The sequence below is a fragment of the Chionomys nivalis genome, chromosome 1 (assembly GCF_950005125.1).
Source record: "Chionomys nivalis chromosome 1, mChiNiv1.1, whole genome shotgun sequence".
Lineage (NCBI taxonomy): Eukaryota > Metazoa > Chordata > Mammalia > Rodentia > Cricetidae > Chionomys > Chionomys nivalis.
This window is the reverse complement of record NC_080086.1, coordinates 152,277,786-152,299,760: the sequence shown is the minus strand read 5'-3', so window position 1 is coordinate 152,299,760 and position 21,975 is coordinate 152,277,786. Positions and strand designations below refer to the sequence as shown.

The window sequence follows — 21,975 nt, the reverse complement described above, 5'->3', positions numbered from 1 at the left end:
GGCACAGGAGACCACTTTCTAAATATAACCCAGGCATCACAGACACTGAGAGAAACAATTAATAAATGGAACCTCCTAAAACTGAAAAGCTTCTGTAAAGCAAAGGACATGGTCAACAAGACAAACAGCAGCCTACAGAATGGGAAAAGATCTCCACTAACCCCACATCAGAGGTCTGATCTCCAAAATATACAAAAAAACTCAAGAAATTGGTCATCAAAAGAACAAATAATCCAATAAAAAAAATGGAGTACAAACCTAAACAGAGAACTCTCAACAGAGGAATCTAAAATGACTGAAAGACACTTAAGGAAATGCTCAACATTCTTAGTCATCAGAGAAATGCAAATCAAAACAACTCTGAGCCTTTTCCGCTCGGCCGTTCTCCTGCATGGGAGGCAGCCACCGGAATGGCATGATCTTGAAGCCCCACTTCCACAAGGACTGGCAGCAGCGAGTGGACACTTGGTTCAACCAGCCGGCACACAAGATCCGCAGACGCAAAGCCCGGCAGGCGAAAGCCCGCCGCATTGCCCCGCGCCCCGCGTCCGGACCCATCAGGCCCATCGTGAGGTGCCCCACAGTGCGCTACCACACCAAGGTCCGAGCTGGCCCGGGCTTCAGCCTGGAGGAACTCAGGGTGGCTGGTGTCCATAAGAAGGTGGCTCGCACCATTGGCATCTCCGTGGACCCAAGGAGGCGAAACAAGTACACCGAGTCCCTGCAGGCCAACGTGCAGCGCCTGAAGGAGTACCGCTCCAAGCTCATCCTCTTCCGCTCCAAAGAAGGGAGATAGTTCGGCTGAAGAACTTAAATTGGCCACTCAGCTAACAGGACCTGTGATGCTCATCCAGAATGTTTATAAGAAGGAGAAAGCCAGAGTCATCACAGAAGAGAAGAACTTCAAGGCTTTTGCCAGTCTTCGCATGGCCCGGGCCAATGCCCGGCTCTTTGGCATCCAAGCAAAGAGGGCAAAGGAAGCTGCAGAGCAGGATGTTGAGAAGAAAAAGTGATGTGCTTTTGGGATATTGCAATAAAATTTCCATAAAGCAAAAAAAAAAAAAAACAAAAAAAACTCTGAGATTCCATCTTACACCTGTAAGAATGGCCAAAATCAAAAACACTGATGAAAACTTATGCTGGAGAGGTTGTGGGGTAAAGGGAACACTCTTGCATTGCTGGTGGGAATGCAAGCTAGTTCAACCCCTTTGGAAGTCAGTGTGGCGATTTCTCAGAAAATTAGGAAACAACCTTTCTCAAGACCCAGTAATACCACTTTTGGGTATATATCCAAAAGATGCTCAGTCATACCACAAGGACATGTGCTCAACTATGTTCATAGCAGCTTTGTTTGTCATAGCCAGAACCTGGAAACAACCTTGACTTAAGAATGAATAAGGAAAATGTGGTACATTTACACGATGGAGTACTACACAGCAGAAAAAAAAACAACATCTTGAAATTTGCAGGCAAATGGATGGAGCTAGAAAACATCATTTTGAGTGAGGTAATCCAGACTCAGAAAGACAATTATCACATGTACTCACTCATAGGTGGTTTTTAAATATAAAGCAAAGAAAACCAGCCTACAAACCACAATCTCAGAGAACTTAGACAACAATGAGGACCCTAAGAGAGACTTACATAGATATAATCTACATGGGAAGTAGAAAAAGACAAGATCTCCTGAGTAAATTGGGAGCATTGGGACCTTGGGAGAAAGTTAAAGCGGAGGGGAGAGGCAGAGAGGGGAGCAGAGAAAAATGTAGAGCTGAATAAAATCAATAAGAAAATAAAATAAAAGACAAGTTAAAAAAGAAACCTATCTAGGTATCTAGTATGTCAAGTAAGAGAGACACAGAACTAAGGAAAAATCTAAGGAAATCCCAGTTAAGTTCTCCATTGTGTTGCTTTCATGCACACAGGAATCCAAATTCATCATGTCTACAGACATGACGCTGGCTGTCTAACACCCTATATCTATTCACACTCTCATATAAAGGTTGTCTTTGCAGGAAATTCAAGGTAAGTTCATGTCAAAACCACCAAGAAATCATCACAAATTTTCTATGTTGGAATGTTGGTGAGTATAATTTATTATATAATTTATTATATACAGTATAACAGACCTGTACGTTCGTATTACAATACACAGTTTTAATTTGTGCACTTGAGGAATCAGAGACATGGGATATAATGGAGTTTTATTGCCCGAGAGTTTGCAGACGTTTTAAATGAGTTAGGGGTTTGTCTTAAGTTGAGGTGATCTGGGCAAAGCTGCCCTGTGTAAAAGTGGTGGCAGTCAGAACCCTTCTGGTGCTAAGGATGGATTAAAGAAACTGTCGGGAGCACTCAGCCTGCAGCCGAGTGGGCAGTCACTGGTGGCTAGGTCTCTCTACACATGCAGCTACAGGAGAGCAGAGAGGGAATAACACCCTCCTGCCTTCCTCGGCTCTATAGGCTGAGGGAAACAGTGACAGACACAGTGCAGAATCTGCACAGCTTAGAACATTTTATGTGCATCGTTTTAATAGGACTCAGACTGAAAACACAAACAACAGCACAAACTCTTCTGTCCTGTCAGTTTGTGACCAAAGCCAGAAAATGAAAAAAACAAACAAACAAGCAAAAAAAAAAAAAAAAAAAAAAGCTATTGTTCAAACAGTTAGCAAACCCTGGTTATGAGAACAGTCTTGGATGTGTGAGTCATTCTGTTCAGTTTCCAGCCTGGCTTAGACCCAGTCCCTTAATATAGGATGTGTGACTGGTCCAGGCAACTGCTCCCAGAAAAAGGGCCCCAGAGTATTGGAAAAGTTTTACTTAAAAAAAAAAAAACCCTTGGTCCAGGTATGGGAGTACACACCTTTTATCCCAGCACTCGAGAGGCAGAAACAAAGGCAGAGGCAGGCGGCAGATCTCTGTGAGTTTAAGATCAGTCTGGTCTACATAATAGGTTCCAGGACAGTCAAGGTTACTTAGTAAGGCCCTGTCTTAAACACAAAGAAATACGTAAAAACTCTGAGGCAGGCAGTGGCTGCTCACACCTTTAATCCCAGCACTCAGGAGGCAGAGGCAGACATATTTCTCTGAGCTTAAGGCCAGCCAGAGCCATAAAATAAGTTCCAGGACAGCCAGAAGAGTTACAAAGAGATACCCTATCTCCAAAAGCAAACAGCACCCCCCAAAACTCTTGAGGCTGAAGTAGTTGCACTTCCAGTCAATGGAAGAAACACACCAACTCTGCAATGGCATCGTCATCCAGCAGCTGAGTTCCTGTGCCCCAGACGAGCCCCTCCAAGACTGTAAAAGCAGCATAGTGTTTCTCACTGCACTGATCAGAAGCATGGGTGCCTTTGCTCACCCAGGATTTTGCTGAGAACCAAGTGCTGAGAGGGGTCCACAGCTCTGTGGGTTCTGACGGATCCATCCTCAGTTTGTGGGAGAAGTCCACACGCACAGGGTTTTGGAAGAGCGACTATCTCTTCTTTTTTCACCTTAGTTTTTCGGATAATGCTCTCAAAGCTCTCTCAGGCTATCTTCGGCAGTGTGGGTACACCCAAGGTTTTCTGTGACCATAAAAACTCTATGTTTTTACCGGACTCTCTAGACACACCCATTGCATTGCCAACTTGATAGAGACCATATCTGACCATTGTCTGACCATCTTCGAGCCTACTGGTCAGGTTCATATACCAACAAAACCACAGCTACAAAGCGTCCAGCACTCCTATTAATGCATGTGTCTGGTTGGAAAGACCCTTGTGGCTACTAACTGTGAAAGCATATTGAGAAGTCAACAGTTCATGGCCATCATTAACCTGAAGTTTTATTATCTAGGGAGAAACACTGAGGCCAGAAACATTTGGAGGAATTACACAAAGGAAAAGCTCATAGCAAATAAACAATTTTAACAAATTCTGTGAAATTAGTAGATTTTCTATTTTGTGACAGTTGTTTCCAAATGGAGGGAAATATTTTGTTTTTTCCAGTTTCAAGCTGATGGACTGAGTTGGTTTTAATTGGAAACTGTGTGTGTGTGTGTGTGTGTGTGTGTGTGTGTGTGTGTGTGTTTACATGAACAAAACAGCAGTTACTGTCCTCACAAGTGGAACTGTGCTTTGATATGCTTGAGGACGAAGTTCTGTCGTCAGATATTAGGAAGTGCTCAGTGTTAGGGCACACACTCAAGGACAGCAGAGCACAACTCTGAAATAAGGACTAGCTATTCTGGGAAATTTGGCCTATGGTCTTCTGCTCTGCAAACAGCCTCACCAGGGCATTTTGTTGCCCAAGCCGGTTCTGAACCTATTATGTAGCCCAAGCTGGCTTTGAATTTGAGATCCTCTTGCCTTAGTGCTGGATTTACAGGTGTGCAATCGCTGACAGCTTTAGGCTTTGCCATTCTTTCTGTCTCTCTCTACCTGCCTGAGTTGTCTCACTCCCTCTCTCCTCCCTCCTGTCTTCTCATGGCCGTGCTGGAGTGGATTTAGAGGAGGAATGGGCACTTTGTAGGTCAGTTCCGTGGCTGCTGGTACAGAGTGAGGGAGAGTACCCAGATTGGGGACAGAAGCCACCAGAGCCTTCAGGGTAAGACAACTCCCAACACGCAAGCACAGACGTGAGCTGAGCTCAGCTCTGATGTGACCCTGGTGCCCTTGGCAGATGGATCTTCAGGACTGCTAGACGGACTACAAAGGTTCGTGGGACAGGAGAGTCCACTTGCAGCTGGCAGCTCACTGTTGCTTAGAGAAGAAGACCTTGAAAGCACTGCTGTAGCTCCTGTTGAAGGCTGTGTAGATGAGTGGGTTGAAGAAGGAGTTGGAATAGCCCAACCACAGGAAGATGCTCTTCCAGATGGCGGGGATGTCCCAGGAGCACAGGGGACCGATGAGCTCCGTGGCAAAGAAAGGGAACCAGCATAGCACAAACACCCCGATGAGGATGCCCACCATGAGGGCCGCTCTCTGCTCCTTCTGCTCCCGCCACGTGTCCCCTTCTGTCTGGAAGGTAACGGTGGCATGGCGGACGGTGAACACCATCTGGGGCTGTTGTGTAGCATCCTTCACCTGCAAGGTACAAACAGACATGTGATGGAGGAAGGTCATTGGTTAAAAATAAAGAAACTGCTTGGCCCTCATAGGTTAGAACATAGGTGGGTGGAGTAAACACAACAGAATGCTGGGAGGAAGAGGAAGTGAGCTAAGATTCAGGGCAGCTCCTCTGAGAGACAGCCGCCATGCTCTCCTCTCAGAGGCAGACACGATGAAGCTCTGACCCAGGATGGACGTAGGCTAGAATCTTCCCGGTAAGCGCATCTTGGGGTGCTACACACATGAACAGAAATGGGCCAAGCAGTGTTTAAATGAACAGAGTTTGTGTGTTGTTATTTTGGGGCATAAGCTAGCCATGCAACTGGGAGCTGGAGCAGCATGAACACAGCCAGCAGCTCCCCACTACAGACATGGTGTAAGGAGCAGACTCTTCACACCTGCCAGGTGGTGTCCAAGCTGAACCCAGGTACAGATGGGTCCGGGTCCCACAAGTCGCTCCAAAGGAAGTGTTGGCACTTAGGTGGGGAGTTCTATAAACTAGAGGGTATAGCAGTGCAATGGCAAGGCCAGTGTCTGCATCTTGGGAAAGGGAGGATGTTGCAACACACAGATTTCAGTGCAAGTGAGTTTGTGGCTATCTCATCAGCTAAAGGGACAGCAAAAAGAAGTAGAGTGTGGGGTGTCCTGGTTAGTTTTGACTGCCAACTTGGCATACGGCAGAGTCATCTGAGAGGAAAGCCTTAATGGAGAAAATGCCTGGATCAGATTGGTGTATGGCCTCTGTGTGTGTGTGTGTGTGTGTGTGTGTGTGTGTGTGTGTGTGTGTGTGTGTTTGCCCAGCCCACTATGGGCAATCTCATCCCTAGGCAAGTCATCCCGAATTGTGTAAGAAAACTCATTGAGTTTCAGCCAGCAGTTCTCAACCTGTGGGTTGTGACCCCTTTGGCAAGTCTCTATCTCCAAAAATATTTACATTACAATTTATAACAGTAGTAAAATTACAGCTATGATGTAGCAATGCAAATAACTTGTGGTCGGGGCTCAGCACACCATAAGGAACTGTATTAAAGAGTCGCAGCATTAGGAAGGTTGAGAACCACTGCTCTAAGCCATCGTACAAACCAACCAGCAAGACGCATCCTCCATGTTTCCTGCTGTCCTTCTTTGGCTGTGAAGCGAGTTTCTCAACTGGAGGTGATGCTGTGTGGATAGGAGGCAGGCCTACCTTCCAGTTCCTGCCTTGGCTTCCCTCAGTGATAGACTGTGGACTGGCATTGTAGGCTAAAATAAACACTCCCCTCTCCCAAGTTGATTTTGGTCAGTGTGTTTTATCGCAGCAGCAACATAACTGAAACTAGAACATGAGGCTTATGGATTTTGTGTCAAAGGCACAGAAGACAGGTCTATTCTGTGGTGGTGAATTGCGGATTGAAAACCGGGTGGAATCCATATCACCTGGGAGGCTAACTTCCAGGCTTGTCGGTGAGGGAAAGACACACTGTAAACATGGGTAACACCACCCCATAGGCTGGGGGCCCAGACTGAACAAAAGGAGAGAGCGAGTGGAGCACCAGTGTCAGCCACGTCCTGCTTCCCAGCTGCACATACACAGTGTGAGCGGCTACCTTGGGCTCCTGCCACCATGACCTCCTTGCCGTGATATACTGAACCCTCAAACTGTGAGCCAGTGCAAACCCTTTCTCCCTGAAGTTGCTTCTGTCAGGCATTTTATCCCAGCAAAAAGAAAAGTAATTAACACATATCCCAATGAGCTTATCATAAACAAAACAGTAAAGACTGAAATTTTAATTACTATACCTCTCATACCAGGTACCTCACCCAACCAGCTAGTACCCCGTGGAGGTGAGTGACTTTCCTTCGCCATCTGGAGGCTGGCTAGCTGTGGGGGTGGGCTTTGAGGTCTCCTTTGCTCAAGCTTCATTCAGCGTGATATTCAGACTACTTCCTGTTGCCTGTGGGATCAAGATGTAGCTCCTTCTCAACTCTCAGCTCCTTTTCCAGTACGATGCCCGCCTGCACGCTGCCATGTCCTACCATGATGATAATGGACTAAACCTCTGCTACAGGAAGGCCCCCAATTAAATGTTTTCCTTTATAAGAGTTGCTGTGGTTAGCTGGGCAGTGGTGGCACACGCCTTTAATACCAGCATTTGGGAAGCAGAGGCAGGCGAATCTCTGAGTTTAAGGCCAACATGGTCTACAGAGTGAGTTTCAGGTTATGTCAGCTCATCAGGACACACTTCCACGTGAAACATGGATCCTTCTCCCAGGCCATGTTCTGGTGCTGTGTTCAACATCCCCTCACACAAGAGCTCAGTGATTGAAATCCCTGTCCATTGGTAGGAGATCCTAGCTGTTTGAGAAGCTTCCAGGTCCCCTTGCTTTCAGGTTTGTGTGCTTACCCTCCCTTCCAGACCTTGTCTCTCTGCTCTCTGCTGATCAACAGCTACAATGGAACACTTAACTGAGACTGTACAGCCTGTAACATATAAGGTTACCATAAGAGCTTAATACATTGGCTAGCAGATCTCAGGAAGAGAGTAGAGGCTAACACAGAGTGAGCAGTCAGACCAAGTTAGATCTACCGCCATCTCTGCATGTTCTTAGAACAGGTGTTTCACAACTTTAGATTCATGGAAAGTGTCCAGCTTTACCGGCCTTTTGTCTTTCAATAACTGAGTTATTTGGGGACAGGTACCACTTGCTAAAGCTCTTGGGTTCTTTTTATTTTTTGGTTTGGTTTTGTTTTCAAAACAAAATATTTGCTATGCTAAATATTTGTCTATGGTTTTGCTATAAATCTAGCGTGCTCTTTCCACAGCTTTGTGGTGCTGAAGTTGGGGGAGAGACTCTCAGCCCTGCAGTGTGGAGTCTGTTGATTTGCAAGACAGGTCACCTGGATCCGCCAGAACGCTCAAAAAACAGATTTACAGATTAGAAGGAGGCTCTGCATGTGGTGACTCAGGGACAGACTGCTTGTTCTGTAGCCATGGTAACAAGGAGGCTTGCTGGTTGTCTAAGCCTCTTCCTCTGATCAAGGACAATGCAGTTCCCATAGCAAGTGCTCCTAAACCCTCACTCGGGAGTCAGCCAATCAAGTCGGAGTCACCCGAGAAACCTGACTCTGAGAACCAATCACCGTGAGCACCCACACTCTACAGATGAGGTTCCCCCACTGTCTGCAGAATGACCTCCCACCCCAGCCCGATCACTCTGAGTTCACGGAGATCATCACAATTTCCTTTGTCCTAGGAATAGTTTGGGGTGACAGGATTTCTCTTACTGCCTAGGCCATAGATTCACCAGTTCTTTTTATCTCAGCCTCTGGGCCACAGCTGTGACACCTTTGGCCGGTTCGAAAGGTAATGCTGAAATCATTTCTGGGACCTGCCATGACATCAAAAGACATTCACTGAACCCCAGCTCCAGGTACCTGCTGGCCCAGGCTTTTGTTCAGACACTCCTGGTTTCCTTGGGTTCTGGGTGATCCTACTGATGTTTTGCTATTCCAGAATTTGCGGACAGAGGATGTCTTTGCCCCAAATCATCACACTGAGCCTTGGTTAGAAGTCTGCTTGCTGTTGGGTCTTGGATTAGATTTTGGGAGAAAGTGTAGCCGTGTGTCAGAGTGCAGTGCTCTCCAACACCACCATGCTGTGCAATTAACCTGCAGCATCTACAGCTGCTTGCTTTTTGTTTAAAGATTTGTTTCAGCTGGGTGGTGGTGGCACATGCCTTTAATTTCAGCACTTGGGAGGCAGTAAATCTCTGTGAGTTCGAAGCCAACATGGTCTACAAGAGCTAGTTCCAAACAGCTAGGGCTGTTACACAAAGAAACTCTGTCTTGAAAAAGAAAAAAGAAAAAAGAAATTTGTTTCATGTGTGTATTGGTTCACCTGGAACTGGAGTTGTAAGCTGCCAGACATGATGATTGCTAGGACTGAACTCAGGCCCTCTGCAAGAGCTGAAAGTATTCTTAATGACTGAGCCATTTCTAGTCCCAGTCAGCTTGTTTAATGGATATCCAGAGGCCTTACAGCATTGCCCCCTTGGGGTCTCTCTCTAGCATGTTCTGGGAGCTGTACCAGACTTCCTAAATGAACCACCCTTTCTTCAAGATTTATTTGTTCAGAGAAAATCTAAGCTTTCTGTAAACTTGTTATATATAAAGTCAGATCTGTAAACTGTATATTCAAAGCCTACATCAGAGTCAGGGCATAAGGGAAATTTTTCCTAAGCTTCAGAGAAAAGGACAGAAATTTGTTGTGGAATTTAGAGTTTCATTAAAATATCAAACAAATCATATTACCAGGACCCGTCACAGCCCAAATCGAAATCTCTTCAGATTTGGAAATATTTAAAAGCAGGACAAAGAGGAAAAGAGTGATCTAATCCATTTGTGGAAATTTAAATATCAATATAGAATATTGTCAGGAGCCATTTTCCAGAGATGATAGCAGGAACCATTGTCCTGGGGATGTTTGCAGAGAGCCCCACACCCCAACTGTATTGAGAACTGTTTGTTGGCAGAGCCCACCCCACACCCAACTATCTTGAGAGCTATCTGTTAGCAGAACCTGCCCCACATTCCAACTATCTAGAGAACTGTTTGTGGTTGGAATAACAAAAGGAACGATTCTGCTTGCATAGAGAACACTAGGTGTGTCAACTGGTGACCTCCTGACCAACTCGTGACCCAGTGTCAACTGGTGACCATTGCTGCAAGGTCCCTTCCTGCCCTTGCCATGTCCCTGCCCCCATCCCAAGCCAAATTCCTCATCCAAGGGCTATATAAGCTGCTGCCATTATGCTAATAAAGGGAGACCTTGACAAGAACTCTACTTGGTCTCCTTCCTCTTTCCCACCCACGTCTTCAGATAGCGCCTCTTCGGGACCCTGAAATAACTGACCTGCCAGGCGGGTTACAACCCTAGAATAACTGACCCCCTGTGCGGTTACAGAATATGGATTACATAAGGCAATTTCAGACATTTCCCTTGCATGGGATGACTGAAGAAAGGTGCAAGATTGCAAAGCAAGGGCTGGAGAGATGGCTCAGTGGTTAAGAGCATTGCCTGCTCTTCCAAAGGTCCTGAGTTCAATTCCCGGCAACCACATGGTGGCTCACAACCTTCTGTAATGAGGTCTGGTGCCCTCTTCTGGCCTGCAGACATATACACAGACAGAATATTGTATACATAATAAATAAATAAATATAAAAAAATAAAAAAATAAAGATTGCAAAGCAAACAAAGACAGAAAATAGATTTAGCATCCACACAGCATGTGTGTGGAACACAAGCCCACAGCTGATGGAGTGAGATCTCAGCTAAAGTGCAGTCTTCTTTTCTTTCTTTCTTTCTTTCTTTCTTTCTTTCTTTCTTTCTTTTATTTATTTGGATTTTTGAGACAGGGTTTCTCTATGTAGTCCTGCCTGTCCTGTAATTCACTATGCAGGCCAGGCTGGCCTCAAACTCACAGACGTCTTCTTGCCTCTGCCTCCTGTATGTGGAATTAAAGGAATGTGCCACCACTGCCTGGCTTAGTCTTTACTTTCGATAAAGGGACTCAAGAATAAGAAGTAAATGGAACTATGAACCTGGCAGCTTAGAAAATACCCAACAGGAGGCTAGCCATTTCCAAATAGCCTTAAAGAGTAAAAGATGTGGTTCTCTGGGTACACTTGACTAGGCCTCTACACCCGGAGATGTGGGAGTTCAAATAAGACCCATATACGAAAAGGTTATCTAGCAGCTATCTACCTGTCTTTCTTCTCTTTGTATCTATCACGTATCAAGTAGATGTCATCTATTATCTATCACCTATCACTGTCATCTATCTCTTTCATAATCCACTAGCAGAAGGCTCCTTAAAAGAATCAATAATCTCGAGCTAAAAACCTAGTGCAGTGAAAACTCCCCAGGAATCTATGAGGATGATCATATCCAAGACTCCTAGCAGTGGAAGAGATGGAGCCTGAATTGTACATCTTCCGTAACCAGGCAAGATCTCCAGTGGAGGGATTGGTACCCTAACCCAGACACATAATCTCTGACCCACAGTTTTTTGCATCTTACCAAATATGCTGGAACAAAGGTGGTGCAGAAATTATGGGAATGGCCAACCAATGACTGATCTAGCTTGAGACCCATACTATTAGAGGGAGTCCACCTCCAGCAATGCCTGGAGGGCCAGGACCCAGAGACTGGACAGCCTAGAGTCCTAGGGTAGAGCCAATCATGACTGGTAAAAAAAAAAAAAGAAAAAAAAAAGCAAGTCAATGAAATGATTCCTAACGATATTCTGTTGTATTCATAGATTGTTACCTAGCCCAGCTGTCACCAGAGAGACTTCACCCAGCCACTGATGGAAATATGCAGAGACCCACAGCAAACATTAGGTGGATCTCTGGAAATCCTGTGGAAGAGGGGAAAGAAGGATTATGGGAGCCAGAGGGGCCAAGGACACTGCAGGAAAACACAGAGTCAACTGACCCGGGCTCTCGGGGGCTCACGGAGAGTGAACTGCCAACCAGAGAGTTTATATGGGACTGACCTGGCCTTCTGCACATGTGTTACAATTGTATGTCTTGGTCTTCTTATGGGACTCCTGGCAGAGGAAACAGAGACTGTCCCTGTCTCTGCTGCCTGCTCTTAAGACCTTTTCCTCCTGCTGGGTTGCCCCTTCCAGCCTCAATAGGAGCAGAGGTGTCTAGTCTTGCTGCAACTTGATATGGAATGGCTGGGTGATATACATGGGATGCCTGCCCTTTTCTGGAGGGAAGGGGGAGAGAGTGGATGGGGAACTTGGAGAAAGGAGCTGGGAGGGAAAGAAGAAGGGAGAGGAAACTGTTATTGGACTGGGAAAAATTAATTAATTGAGTAATTAATTAAACAATAAAAATAAAAAGGAATCAGTATCTCATATTAGCTGATGAGCAAAGTCACTATCCAAAACCTGCTCACTAAAAGTCATTCCAAGGGGGACATAATCACCTACCAAGTCTCCATCCTTCTAACTTCAGAGGACACCCTGTGGATACCCTGCTTGTTTGTACTGAGTTAAAGCTACTTTTGACCTCCACACTACAGGAGATAAACTCATTTGGTTTACGATTTAAAAGTTACTTGGGGGTGGGCTGGAGAGATGGCTCAGCAGTTAAAAGTATTAGATGTGGGGGCTAGAGAGATGGCTCAGAGGTTAAGAGCTTCGCCTGCTCTACCAAAGGTCCTGAGTTCAGTTCCCAGCAACCACATGGTGGCTCACAACCATCTGTAATGGGGTCTGGAGCCATTTTCTGGCTTGCAGGCATAGACACAGACAAAATATTCTATAATAAATAAATAAATAAATAAATAAGTATTTTTTAAAAAGTATTAGATGCTCATCTGGGTGTAGTGGCCCTATGCCTTTAATCCCAGCCCTCGGGAGGGATAGGAAGGCAGATCTCCGGTTTGAGGCCAGTCTGGTCTATATAGTGAGTTCCAGAACAGCCAGGGCTACATAGAGAGACCCTGCCTCAAAAACAAAAAGTATACAATGCTCAACTATTCAAGCAAAAGACCTGGGTTTGATTCCAGCTTCCATATGGCAGACAAGAACTGTCTGTAACTCCAATTTCAGAGGATCCAACACCCTCTTCTGGCCTTTGCATGCACCAGACACACACATGGTATACATACATACACACAGACAAAACACCTATAACACATCAAATAAAATAATTAAAAAAATAAATGAAGTAAAAGTTATCTAAGATTGGCAGATTGGCTCAACAGGTAAAGGCGTTTGCCACTAGCCTTGATGACCTAAGTCTGATCCCTGGAACCCACTGGTTGGAAACAGAGAACCTACTCTGGGCGGTTGTCCTCTGGCTTCCACATGTACACGGAGGCACACACATACACACACACAAACACACATACACACGCACACACACAATACACACATACACAAAATGTAAAACAATTAAAAAACAAGATATCTGATAGGCAGAGGGAAATTGGTTTGCAGTAAATTTAAAAAAGTAAACCTAGAAAACTAAATACTTAGTTGTTGGGCATAGTATGTGCTGTAATCTATTTTGGAAGCTAAGGAAGGAAGATTCTCAAGTTTAAGGCCAACCTGGGCTATACAAGGAATTCCAGGCTAGCCTGTGTTGTATAGAGAGACCCTACCACAAACAAATAACAGATAGACAAAATGATTTGTTTGTGCCAGGTGATACAAGAAAGAATAAATGAGCTGGGCGGTGGTGGCGCACGCCTTTAATCCCAGCACTTGGGAGGCAGAGGCAGGTGGATCTCTGTGAGTTCGAGACCAGCCTGGTCTACAAGAGCTAGTTCCAGGACAGGCTCCAAAACCACAGAGAAACCCTGTCTCGAAAAACCAAAAAAAAAGAAAGAAAGAAAGAAAGAAAGAAAGAAAGAAAGAAAGAAAGAAAGAAAGAAAGAAAGAAAGAAAGAATAAATGAGTCTGTAGCGATGTAGCACAGTTTTCAAAGGATGGAGGGAACCTGGGTTTCGGTGGTGAGAGGACAGCCTCTTTCATCTCCGTGATTCTCCCAGATATCGATGAGTATTGTCTGCTTCCAATCGACTGTGCTGCCACTCGTGAGGAGATTGTGCTGAGAATGCTCCCACTACAGACCAGAGCATTACCGAAAAGACAGCAAGGAGTCCCTATAGTCATCCCATAAACAAGAGAAGCTGCAGCCCAATGCACCCATGCAGCTGGATCAGAGTCCCCAGAAGCATTTTCTTTTAAACAGTTAACAGTATAAGTTAACAGTAAAGGGGTTGGAGAGATAGCTCAGTGGTTAAAAGCACTGGCTCCTTTTCCAGAGGACCTGGGTTCAATTCCCGGCTTCCACAAGGAAGCTCACACAACCATTTCTTTTCTTTCTTTCTTTTTTTTCCCTGGAACTAGCTCTTGTAGACCAGGCTGGCCTCGAACTCACAGAGATCCGCCTGTCTCTGCCTCCTGAGTGCTCAACCCGGCCTCACACAACCATTTCTAACTCCACTTCTACAAGATTCAACAACCTTTTCTAACCTCCACACCAGACATACATGTAGTGCACAGATATACATATAGACAAACACCCATACACATAAGATTAGAAAAATGTACTGAGGTCAGTTGGTAGCATGCTTATGGCATGAGCAAACCTCAGGTACAATCTTGAGCACCAAATAAACTGGGTATGGTGAGATACACCTCTCATCCCAGTACTAGGGAAGAGAGATCAGTCCATAGAGGGATACACAGAGAGCAGGAAGGGATCCAGCACCCTCTTCTGGCCTCCATGGGCACTTGCAAAATGCTTGTTTTTAATTATTTAATATAGGAATGTTTTGCCTGTTTATGTCTGTGCACCACGTGCATGCAGTGGCCTCAGAGGCCAGAAGAGGGCATCTGATACCCTGGAACTCGGGTTACAGAAGGTTGTGAGCCATGTGGGTGCTGAAAATCCCACTGAGGTTGTCTGGAAGAGCTGCTGGTGCTCTTAACAACTGAGCCATCTCTCTAGTCCCCTAATAAATGTTTTTAAATTAAAATAAATAGATAGATAGATAGATAGATAGATAGATAGATAGATAGATAGATAGATAGATAGATACACACTGACTGAGACTTGCTCCCCAGCTCTCAGTTCAGTAGTCAAAGTTTTATTCCCTTGGCTGGTAGTCTTATCTCACTACCTGCAATGAGCCCTGACCTCCCAGTCACTAATGAACCAACCCAGCATCTCCCCCTCCGTTAGAGGAGAAAACAAAACAATACAAACAATACAAACCAAAACTGATCAAGAGACTAGAATCTCTGGCCTGAATCGGAGACTTAACATTCAGTTGGGCAGAGTCATTCATTTGGCCAAGAAACAACCCCTTGAAACGAGACTTCCTTAAGACGTGCTGCAGAGGTGGGTAGGTGGGTAACTAGTCCTCTAATGAGATACTGAGCTTAGCCTCCCCCGTCCCTGTCCCAGCTCAATAGCTTACTAAGCTACAACCACATTGTTCTGTTGCCTCCTTTTCTAAGTGTAATTTCTCCTTTTCATCATCTGTCTCTTTTCTTTTTAGGGAGGGATTCGAGACAGGGTTTGTCTGTAGCTTTGGAGTCTATCCTGGAACTCACCTGTAGACCAGGCTGGCCTCGAACTCACAGATACTCATCTGTCTCTCTGCCTGAGATTAAAGGCGTGCACCACCACTGCCCAGCCTCTGTTTCTTTTCTAAGTGTGCTTTCCTTAACACTTTGGGCTTCCCGCCCCCCCAACATTTTGAGCTTCCTTACTCTTCCTAAAGCCTCCTCTCACCCTGTGGCCTCCAGTCCACCTTTCATCTGATCTCTACACAGGCTTAACCAAATGACTTTCCCCCTCCTCTCCTCCTTCTCTGGGCAGCAGCTGAGGTTTCAAGGGTTGCCTGCCTTCGAGATTTTCTTTTAAATGCTAAAATTGTCTTTGTGTTCCCATTTGAGTCTATTCTTGAATTATTTTAATAATGAGACCAAAACCCCCCAAAAGGGGATCCCAACTTCTCAGTGTCACTCTTGTTCATAATTGGGGTCTGTGTGTGTTCTTGGGGAAATTGAGGCTCAGTTTTTAGGCTCTCAGTCTCATCAGTCATTCGTAAAAGAATTTAGAAGCAGACTAGAGAGGAAGTTGGGGACAATTTGATTAGAGCTTAAAAGGAAAACAACAGGGTGAGGTGTGACTTTCAGCAGCTGCCAAGGGACGGGAGATGGAGAAGAGGGAGAGAGGAAGTCATGCTATTTGCAATGGCAGCCAGGAAGCAGCCACAGGGTGCCAGGAGAGGGGGCTTCAGAGAGAAAGTGAACGAGTCCAGAGTACCAGGGAAAGCACACTTGGCCTTTAGCCAATGTCTAAAAGAAAGAGGAAAAGGGGAAAGGTTATACTGTGCTGATCCTGAAAGGGGGCTGCAGCAGGGAGGGGGGCTCTGGAAAGGAAAAGAACCTCGTCTCATGAGGCGTGGGGGGGGGGGATATTTATCCCTACCAACTCCTTTTTGACTGCTTGAAATGCCAGCTCTCCCCTCAGGCTAGGGATAGAACAACCTTCACCTTTTTATATGGTAATTTAAATCCTAGGAATTGCAAAGAGTTCTGTTACCATGGAAATTAGAGGTGGAGCCCAAGATCCCGTCGCCTAAGGCTACTCGGAACCTAATTCCAGGCTCTTTGGTGGATACACTAGTTTCCAAAATTCAGTTCTATGAATGCTAATCCCTGAAATTTTTTGTTGTGGGTCCATCATCCTGTGCGATTGGAAATCACCAGGCAGTCCAGACATCGTCCTTGGTGAAGGCCTACTGTTCTAGGTAGTCCTTCTTCATTCTAAAAACCAAAATTAATACCCCCCCAACTCCACCCATCATGCCTTAGGTTTGGCTGACTAGAAATGCAGCCATGCTGACAAGGTACAAGCCAGTACAACACACTCAGCGCACTCAGAGTATTCTGCTGTCCCAGAGCCCAGCAACAGAGAGCTGGGACCGTATCCTTGTCTGATCAAGCTTCAGTACACAAGTGAGGCTCTCAGCAATAGGTTGGGAGCTGGCGCCTTTTCGTGGAGCTTGAGAAACTGAATCACCAAGTCAGATTTCCGGGAGTTAAGGAGAGGGCTGGCAGAGGATAGAAGCGGGACTTCCTCGCAGGGCTTGTCTGTCTCAAATGCCAGTTGTAGGGAGCTGGGGAGCTGTCTGTCCTGAAACTTGGACTTCTTTCTTTGTATTATTCAAAGGGAAAGGAAATAGGCCAGGTGATCCTCAGTGGTGCCCATGGCCTGGTGGGGTTGCAGTACATAGGCCCAGAAAGCAATGGCACACACCATAATGCAAGGATCACAGACAACAAATGCAGGCACCAAGATGAGAGTAAACAGTTGTCTTTAATCTGGACATGGGGTGGGGGTTAGACAGGACACTGAAGAATGACAACCCTGAAATTGTAGCTGCTAAATAGCCTAGAATACAACACAAGCGATGTGCCTGCCATGCGGCAATCATCCTAATCTTCCCTCCTCAGAAACCCAGAAAAACGGAAGTTTTGTTTTGTTTTCTGGAGCACTGAGGCAGTGTCCTCCAGACACCAGCTTCTCCAGAAGTTCTACAAGGAGTGCTGACCATCCACAGAGCTTCAGTGCCAAAGTGGACTCTTTAGGACATGAATCGCAACCTCCACGTTTTCCACATTAAAAAAAAAATGATCCACCAGAGACACTCAACACGGGAGGGGTTCTGTAATTCAGAACTTGGAGCAAAGGGAGTCTCTGGCGCTTGCACCCTCCCTCGCCTACATATCCCTAAACTGGAGAGATTCACCTTTCATAGACGTCGGGGGAGGTGTGCTGTGAAGAAAGCAGAGATGCAAGTGAAATATTTTTAGCGATCCTTGTAGCACCCACCTCCACAGCTTCGGGAACCGGGGAAACGCTGTTGGTCTTCCTGGAGCCCACGCGGAACTTGGCGGCCTTGTAAATCTTCCAGTACACGAAGAGCACCACGCACAGCGGCAGGTAGAAGGCGCCCACGGTAGAGAACACGGTGTAGGAAGGTTCGCGACTGACCTGACATTCCTCGCTGAGCTCGGAGTACGTCTCCCCCCAGCCGAAGAGCGGTGGGGCCAGAGAGATGACGGCAGAGAGTGCCCAGGTGAGCCCGATCATCACGTTGGAGACTCGCTTGCGGGCACGGAGCGTGTACTCCAGGTGGCGTGTGATAGACCAGTAGCGGTCCAGTGCTATGGCTGTCACATTCCAGATGCTGGCTGTGCAGCAGAGCACGTCACACACGATCCACAACTGGCACAGCCGCCGGCCCAACTGCCAGCGGCGCCCGGACAGTTCGTGCACCAGGCTCAGTGGCATGACCAGCGCGGCCACCAGCACATCCGAAATGGCCATAGACGCCACCAGGTTGTGTGGCACGCGATGGAAGGTGCGTACCCTGAGGATGGTGGCCAGCACCAGCAGGTTCCAAGCGAACGTGGCCGCGGCTAGAAAACCCAGCAATGTCAGGACTAGCACTCGGAAAACTGAGAAAAACGGCCGACTAGGACGCAGGTCTTCTGCGCCCAGGCTGCGGTTGGGTTCCAAAGAGGAGGGAGTGGAGAGGGAAAAGGAGGTCAAGTTTACAGGCAGATCCATTGCCGGCCCAAGACACCTGCGTTCAGATTGTGTAGCCACCGAACCCACTGGAGTCAATCTAGAAATGTTTGCGACAACTGACCGGTGGAGAGGATTCTGTCAAGAGCCGGTGAACCTGGCCCCAGAACCCAATCAGGAAGAGTCTGGAGGAGACGCTGGCTGGCAGAGAGGAGGGTGCTAGACTGCAAGCCGCACAGTCTCGGTATCCTTAGAAATTTGGAAAGCAGACTCAAGGGGCAGAGTCTAGAAGCCAGGGCCCGCCTAAGCTATCACATGTCTGTGTTTCCTCACCTCGGCGGAGACCGCTGTCTTGTCGCCCGCAGCAGAGCATCCTTGGGATGGGTTCCGTGCAGGGTGGATGCTTGGAAACCGGCTGGTGCGTCAGAACAGTCGCTGGTCCAGGGTTGCTCCCTGCCAGCCCGCTATCCCCTTCTCCGGGCAGTGACTCCTGGGGAAACAACCGGATGCTGGGAAAGCCACGCAGGTACCTGCTTTCTAGAGATGGTGTTCTGCCCTGACCTGGCCTCTCTCCACCGTCACTGGCGCTGCTACTCCGAAAACGCGCGCTGGCGCGCCCACCCGGACCTGCCTTAGCGAAGTGGGGATCTGGCGCTACGTAAGGCATCAGCTGATGGAGCCGCCTCTCCCCGCCCCTGGCTCCCCGAGCGGGTGTGCTTGGAGCTGTCCACGGTGCTGCCGCCTACCTAACGCTCAGCTTGGTGGCTGTCCAAAGTCCAGTCGCTCTTTACCAATTGGTTGGTCAGTGGCCCGGATCCAGTTAACTAATAAACTTTCCTGAGACCTTCTCCAGGTGATTTTGAGACCCCCCGAGCCGCATCTTGGTCTCCAGTGTGTATTGTGCACAAGTGTCCCCTCGAGTGAGGCCCTTAACTAACAATCAGGTCTACCACTGTTTCCCCCTTCAGATTTCAGTACATAATTGCCTCCTACGAAGGGGAGCTCAGCGACCTTGCTTAAAGACATAGATAGCTGTTTGTCCTGCTGTCAGAGAAGGCTTTGGTGTGGAGCTAGGCTGCCTGTTTCCCGACACTTAGAAAGAGGCTCGCAGGAGTCTCTCCAGAGGCTCTACTGAACTCTACTGAGAAGGATCTGGAGAGCCGGCTCAGCCATTACGAGCACTGGCTGCCCTTGCCAAGAACCTGCTTTGATTGCCATGATTCACACAGCTGATAGAAACTATATTTTCGGGAGATATGACACCCTCTTCTGGTCTCCACAGGCACCAGGTACACATGTGATGCACAGACATACAAGCAGGCAAACACTGATACACATAAAATAATTTTTTTAAAAAATTCTTAAGAAAAAAAAAGAGCTGGGCAATGGTGGCTGGCGCACGCCTTTAATCCCAGCACTCGGGAGGCAGAGGCAGGTGGATCTCTGTGAGTTCGAGCCCAGCCTGGTCTACAAGAGCTAGTTCCAGAACAGGCTCCAAAGCTACAGAGAAACCCTGTCTCGAAAAACCAAAAAAAAAAAAAAAAAAAAAAAAAGAAAAGAAAAAAAGAAAAAAAGAAAAGAAAAGAAAACACTCCATGGAACTTGAAAAGCAAGGGCACTGGGCAAAGTGTGACAGCTCAGCCTTCAATCCCAGCACTGGATCTTGAGGTAGGTGAAGCTCTGTGAGTTCAAGGTAGCTGGGGCTACGTAGTGAGACACTGCCTCAAAAAAAAAAAAAAAGTAAAACAAAACAGTCATGGAGATTCTACGGGTATCTTCCACAGAACCAGTGGGTCCTAGATGGAGTAGATGTTACAGTGGGCCAAGCCAAGGCTGATCTATGGGCATGGGTGGTAGCTGAGATGGTCAGTTCAGGCCCCTGGGGCCCCTGACTGGGGTGATGGGCTGGAGCCATCTCCCCTACGCTCCTGCTGTCAGTGTCCTGTGGTGAGGGGTGGGGCCATTTTTCCTGAGGGGGGGGCAGCTCTCTTGCTACAGTGTTCAACAAGAGGCAGGGTCCGCTTTCCCAGATAGCCAGCATAGGGCTGAACTGGGTCAGCATTGTCCTCTGATTTCATCGCACAAGGATTCTATAGCCTCCTGAGGTGACACAAGCCACAGACAGCAACACAGACCCCAGCTGCTATAAGGCCACAGACCCAGACACGACTCTAGGCAGCAGATGGACCTTTTCCAGGACATTTTATCACAGCAGCAGAAATGTAACTAAGACTCAGAGCTTAGCTGGTGAGGACTCATGGACTTCCTTCTTGGGAAGTGAGCTTCCCCTAACAAAATGCATGCTGTCCCAATGGGAGACCTTCCCAAGTTCTGTAGACTCCCTACCCTTTGCCTGAATGCTCTGATAAGCCATTTCTGCTGGAAGGTACCTTCAGGGTTGGCTGAGGTCCAGTTACAGGTGACCAGCCTGCTCCTGGTATGTAGCTCTCCATATCTCCTTGTGGGTTTATCTCCCAGGTGGGGTTCCAAGCAGAAGCTGCTCATGATTCTCTGCCCCCAGAGAATACAACCTAAGGCAGGAAGTGAAGCTCCTCTATGGAAAAGGTGATATGTAGGCAGACTTTTCTTTCCCATTGGCCAGTTCCCAAATAGTCAACGTGGGGACTTAATATCAATTGTAAATGCTCAGCTGATAGCTCAGGCTTATTACTAGCTAACTTTTACATTTTAAATTAGCCCATATTTCTTATCTGCCCTCTACCATGTGGCTCATGGCTTGTTACCTCATTTTCTGCACATCCTGCTTCCTCTGCATCTGTTGGTGTCTCCCCCGACTCTGCCCTTCTTCATCTCAGCATTCTTAGTTTGGTTGTCCCACCTATACTTCCTGTCTGGCTACTGGCTGGTTAGCTTTTTATTAAACCAATTTGAGTGACAAACCTTTACAGTATACAAAAGGAATATTCCACAGCAGTGTTATGCTACTAAAAGATGGGTCTTGGATGGGGATATAACTTTCATGTGTGAAGCTCCGTATTCAGTATTTAGTATTGCAATAACAAAAAATGCATTGGTGAGATAGCTCAGTGAATAAAGGCACTTGACACCAAGCCTCATGAGCCTGAGTTCAATGCCTGGGCCCACATTACAGGGTTAGCTTCTGCAAGTTGTCCTCTAACCCATATTCTTTCACACACTCCATGCCATGTACCCTGTCCTCACTACAAAAATAAAAATGTGCTACAATAAAAAAAAATTAAGCTAGGTCCTAAAATTGGGCTAATGTTCCTCAGAGTATTTGGTAAGTGCACGCACTAAGATAGACACAAATTCAAATCCCAGGGTAGCTAATTTTCTAAAGAAGATCCATCCCACTATGTGGTTAATTTCTATTGAACAAAGTCACCCCGTGATGGAGGAAGGTCATTTGTTTATGTGTTACTTTCATTGGTTAATAAAGAAACTGCCTTGACCTTTTTGATAGGACAGCAGCTTAGATAGGCAGAGTAGACAGAACAGAATGCTGGGAGAAAGAAGCCGAGTCAGGCAGTCACCATAGCTCTCCTCTCCGAGATGGATGCAAGTTAAGAATATTCCTGGTAAGATACCATCTCGTGGTGCTACACTCATTAGAAATGGGTTAATCAAGATGTGAGAGTTAGCCAGTAAGAGGTGAGAGCTAATGGGCCAAGCAGTGTTTAAAAGAATACAGTTTCCATGTAATTATTTTGGGTAGCTAGCCAGGAGCTAGGAGCTGGGAGGCAGGAAGCGGCCCGCTGCTCCTACAACAACTCTGGTAGAATTCTGGGAAGA

At 46.7% G+C, this 21,975-nt stretch overlaps 1 protein-coding gene and 1 pseudogene across 1 annotated transcript; one reads left to right on the top strand and one right to left on the bottom strand.

The window, feature by feature from the left end:
- Positions 1 to 391: 391 nt before the first annotated feature.
- On the top strand, positions 392 to 1,013 carry LOC130886917 (60S ribosomal protein L13-like; annotated as a pseudogene).
- A 1,098-nt stretch (positions 1,014 to 2,111) lies between these two features.
- Htr5a (5-hydroxytryptamine receptor 5A) lies at positions 2,112 to 18,811 on the bottom strand. The gene is made up of 2 exons (XM_057776979.1): positions 17,503 to 18,811; positions 2,112 to 5,066 (listed from the first exon to the last, which is right to left on the bottom strand). The coding sequence occupies exons 1-2, from the start codon at positions 18,241 to 18,243 to the stop codon at positions 4,734 to 4,736; spliced, it is 1,074 nt and encodes a 357-aa protein (XP_057632962.1). The 5' UTR covers positions 18,244 to 18,811; the 3' UTR covers positions 2,112 to 4,733.
- Between the last annotated feature and the right edge of the window lie 3,164 nt (positions 18,812 to 21,975).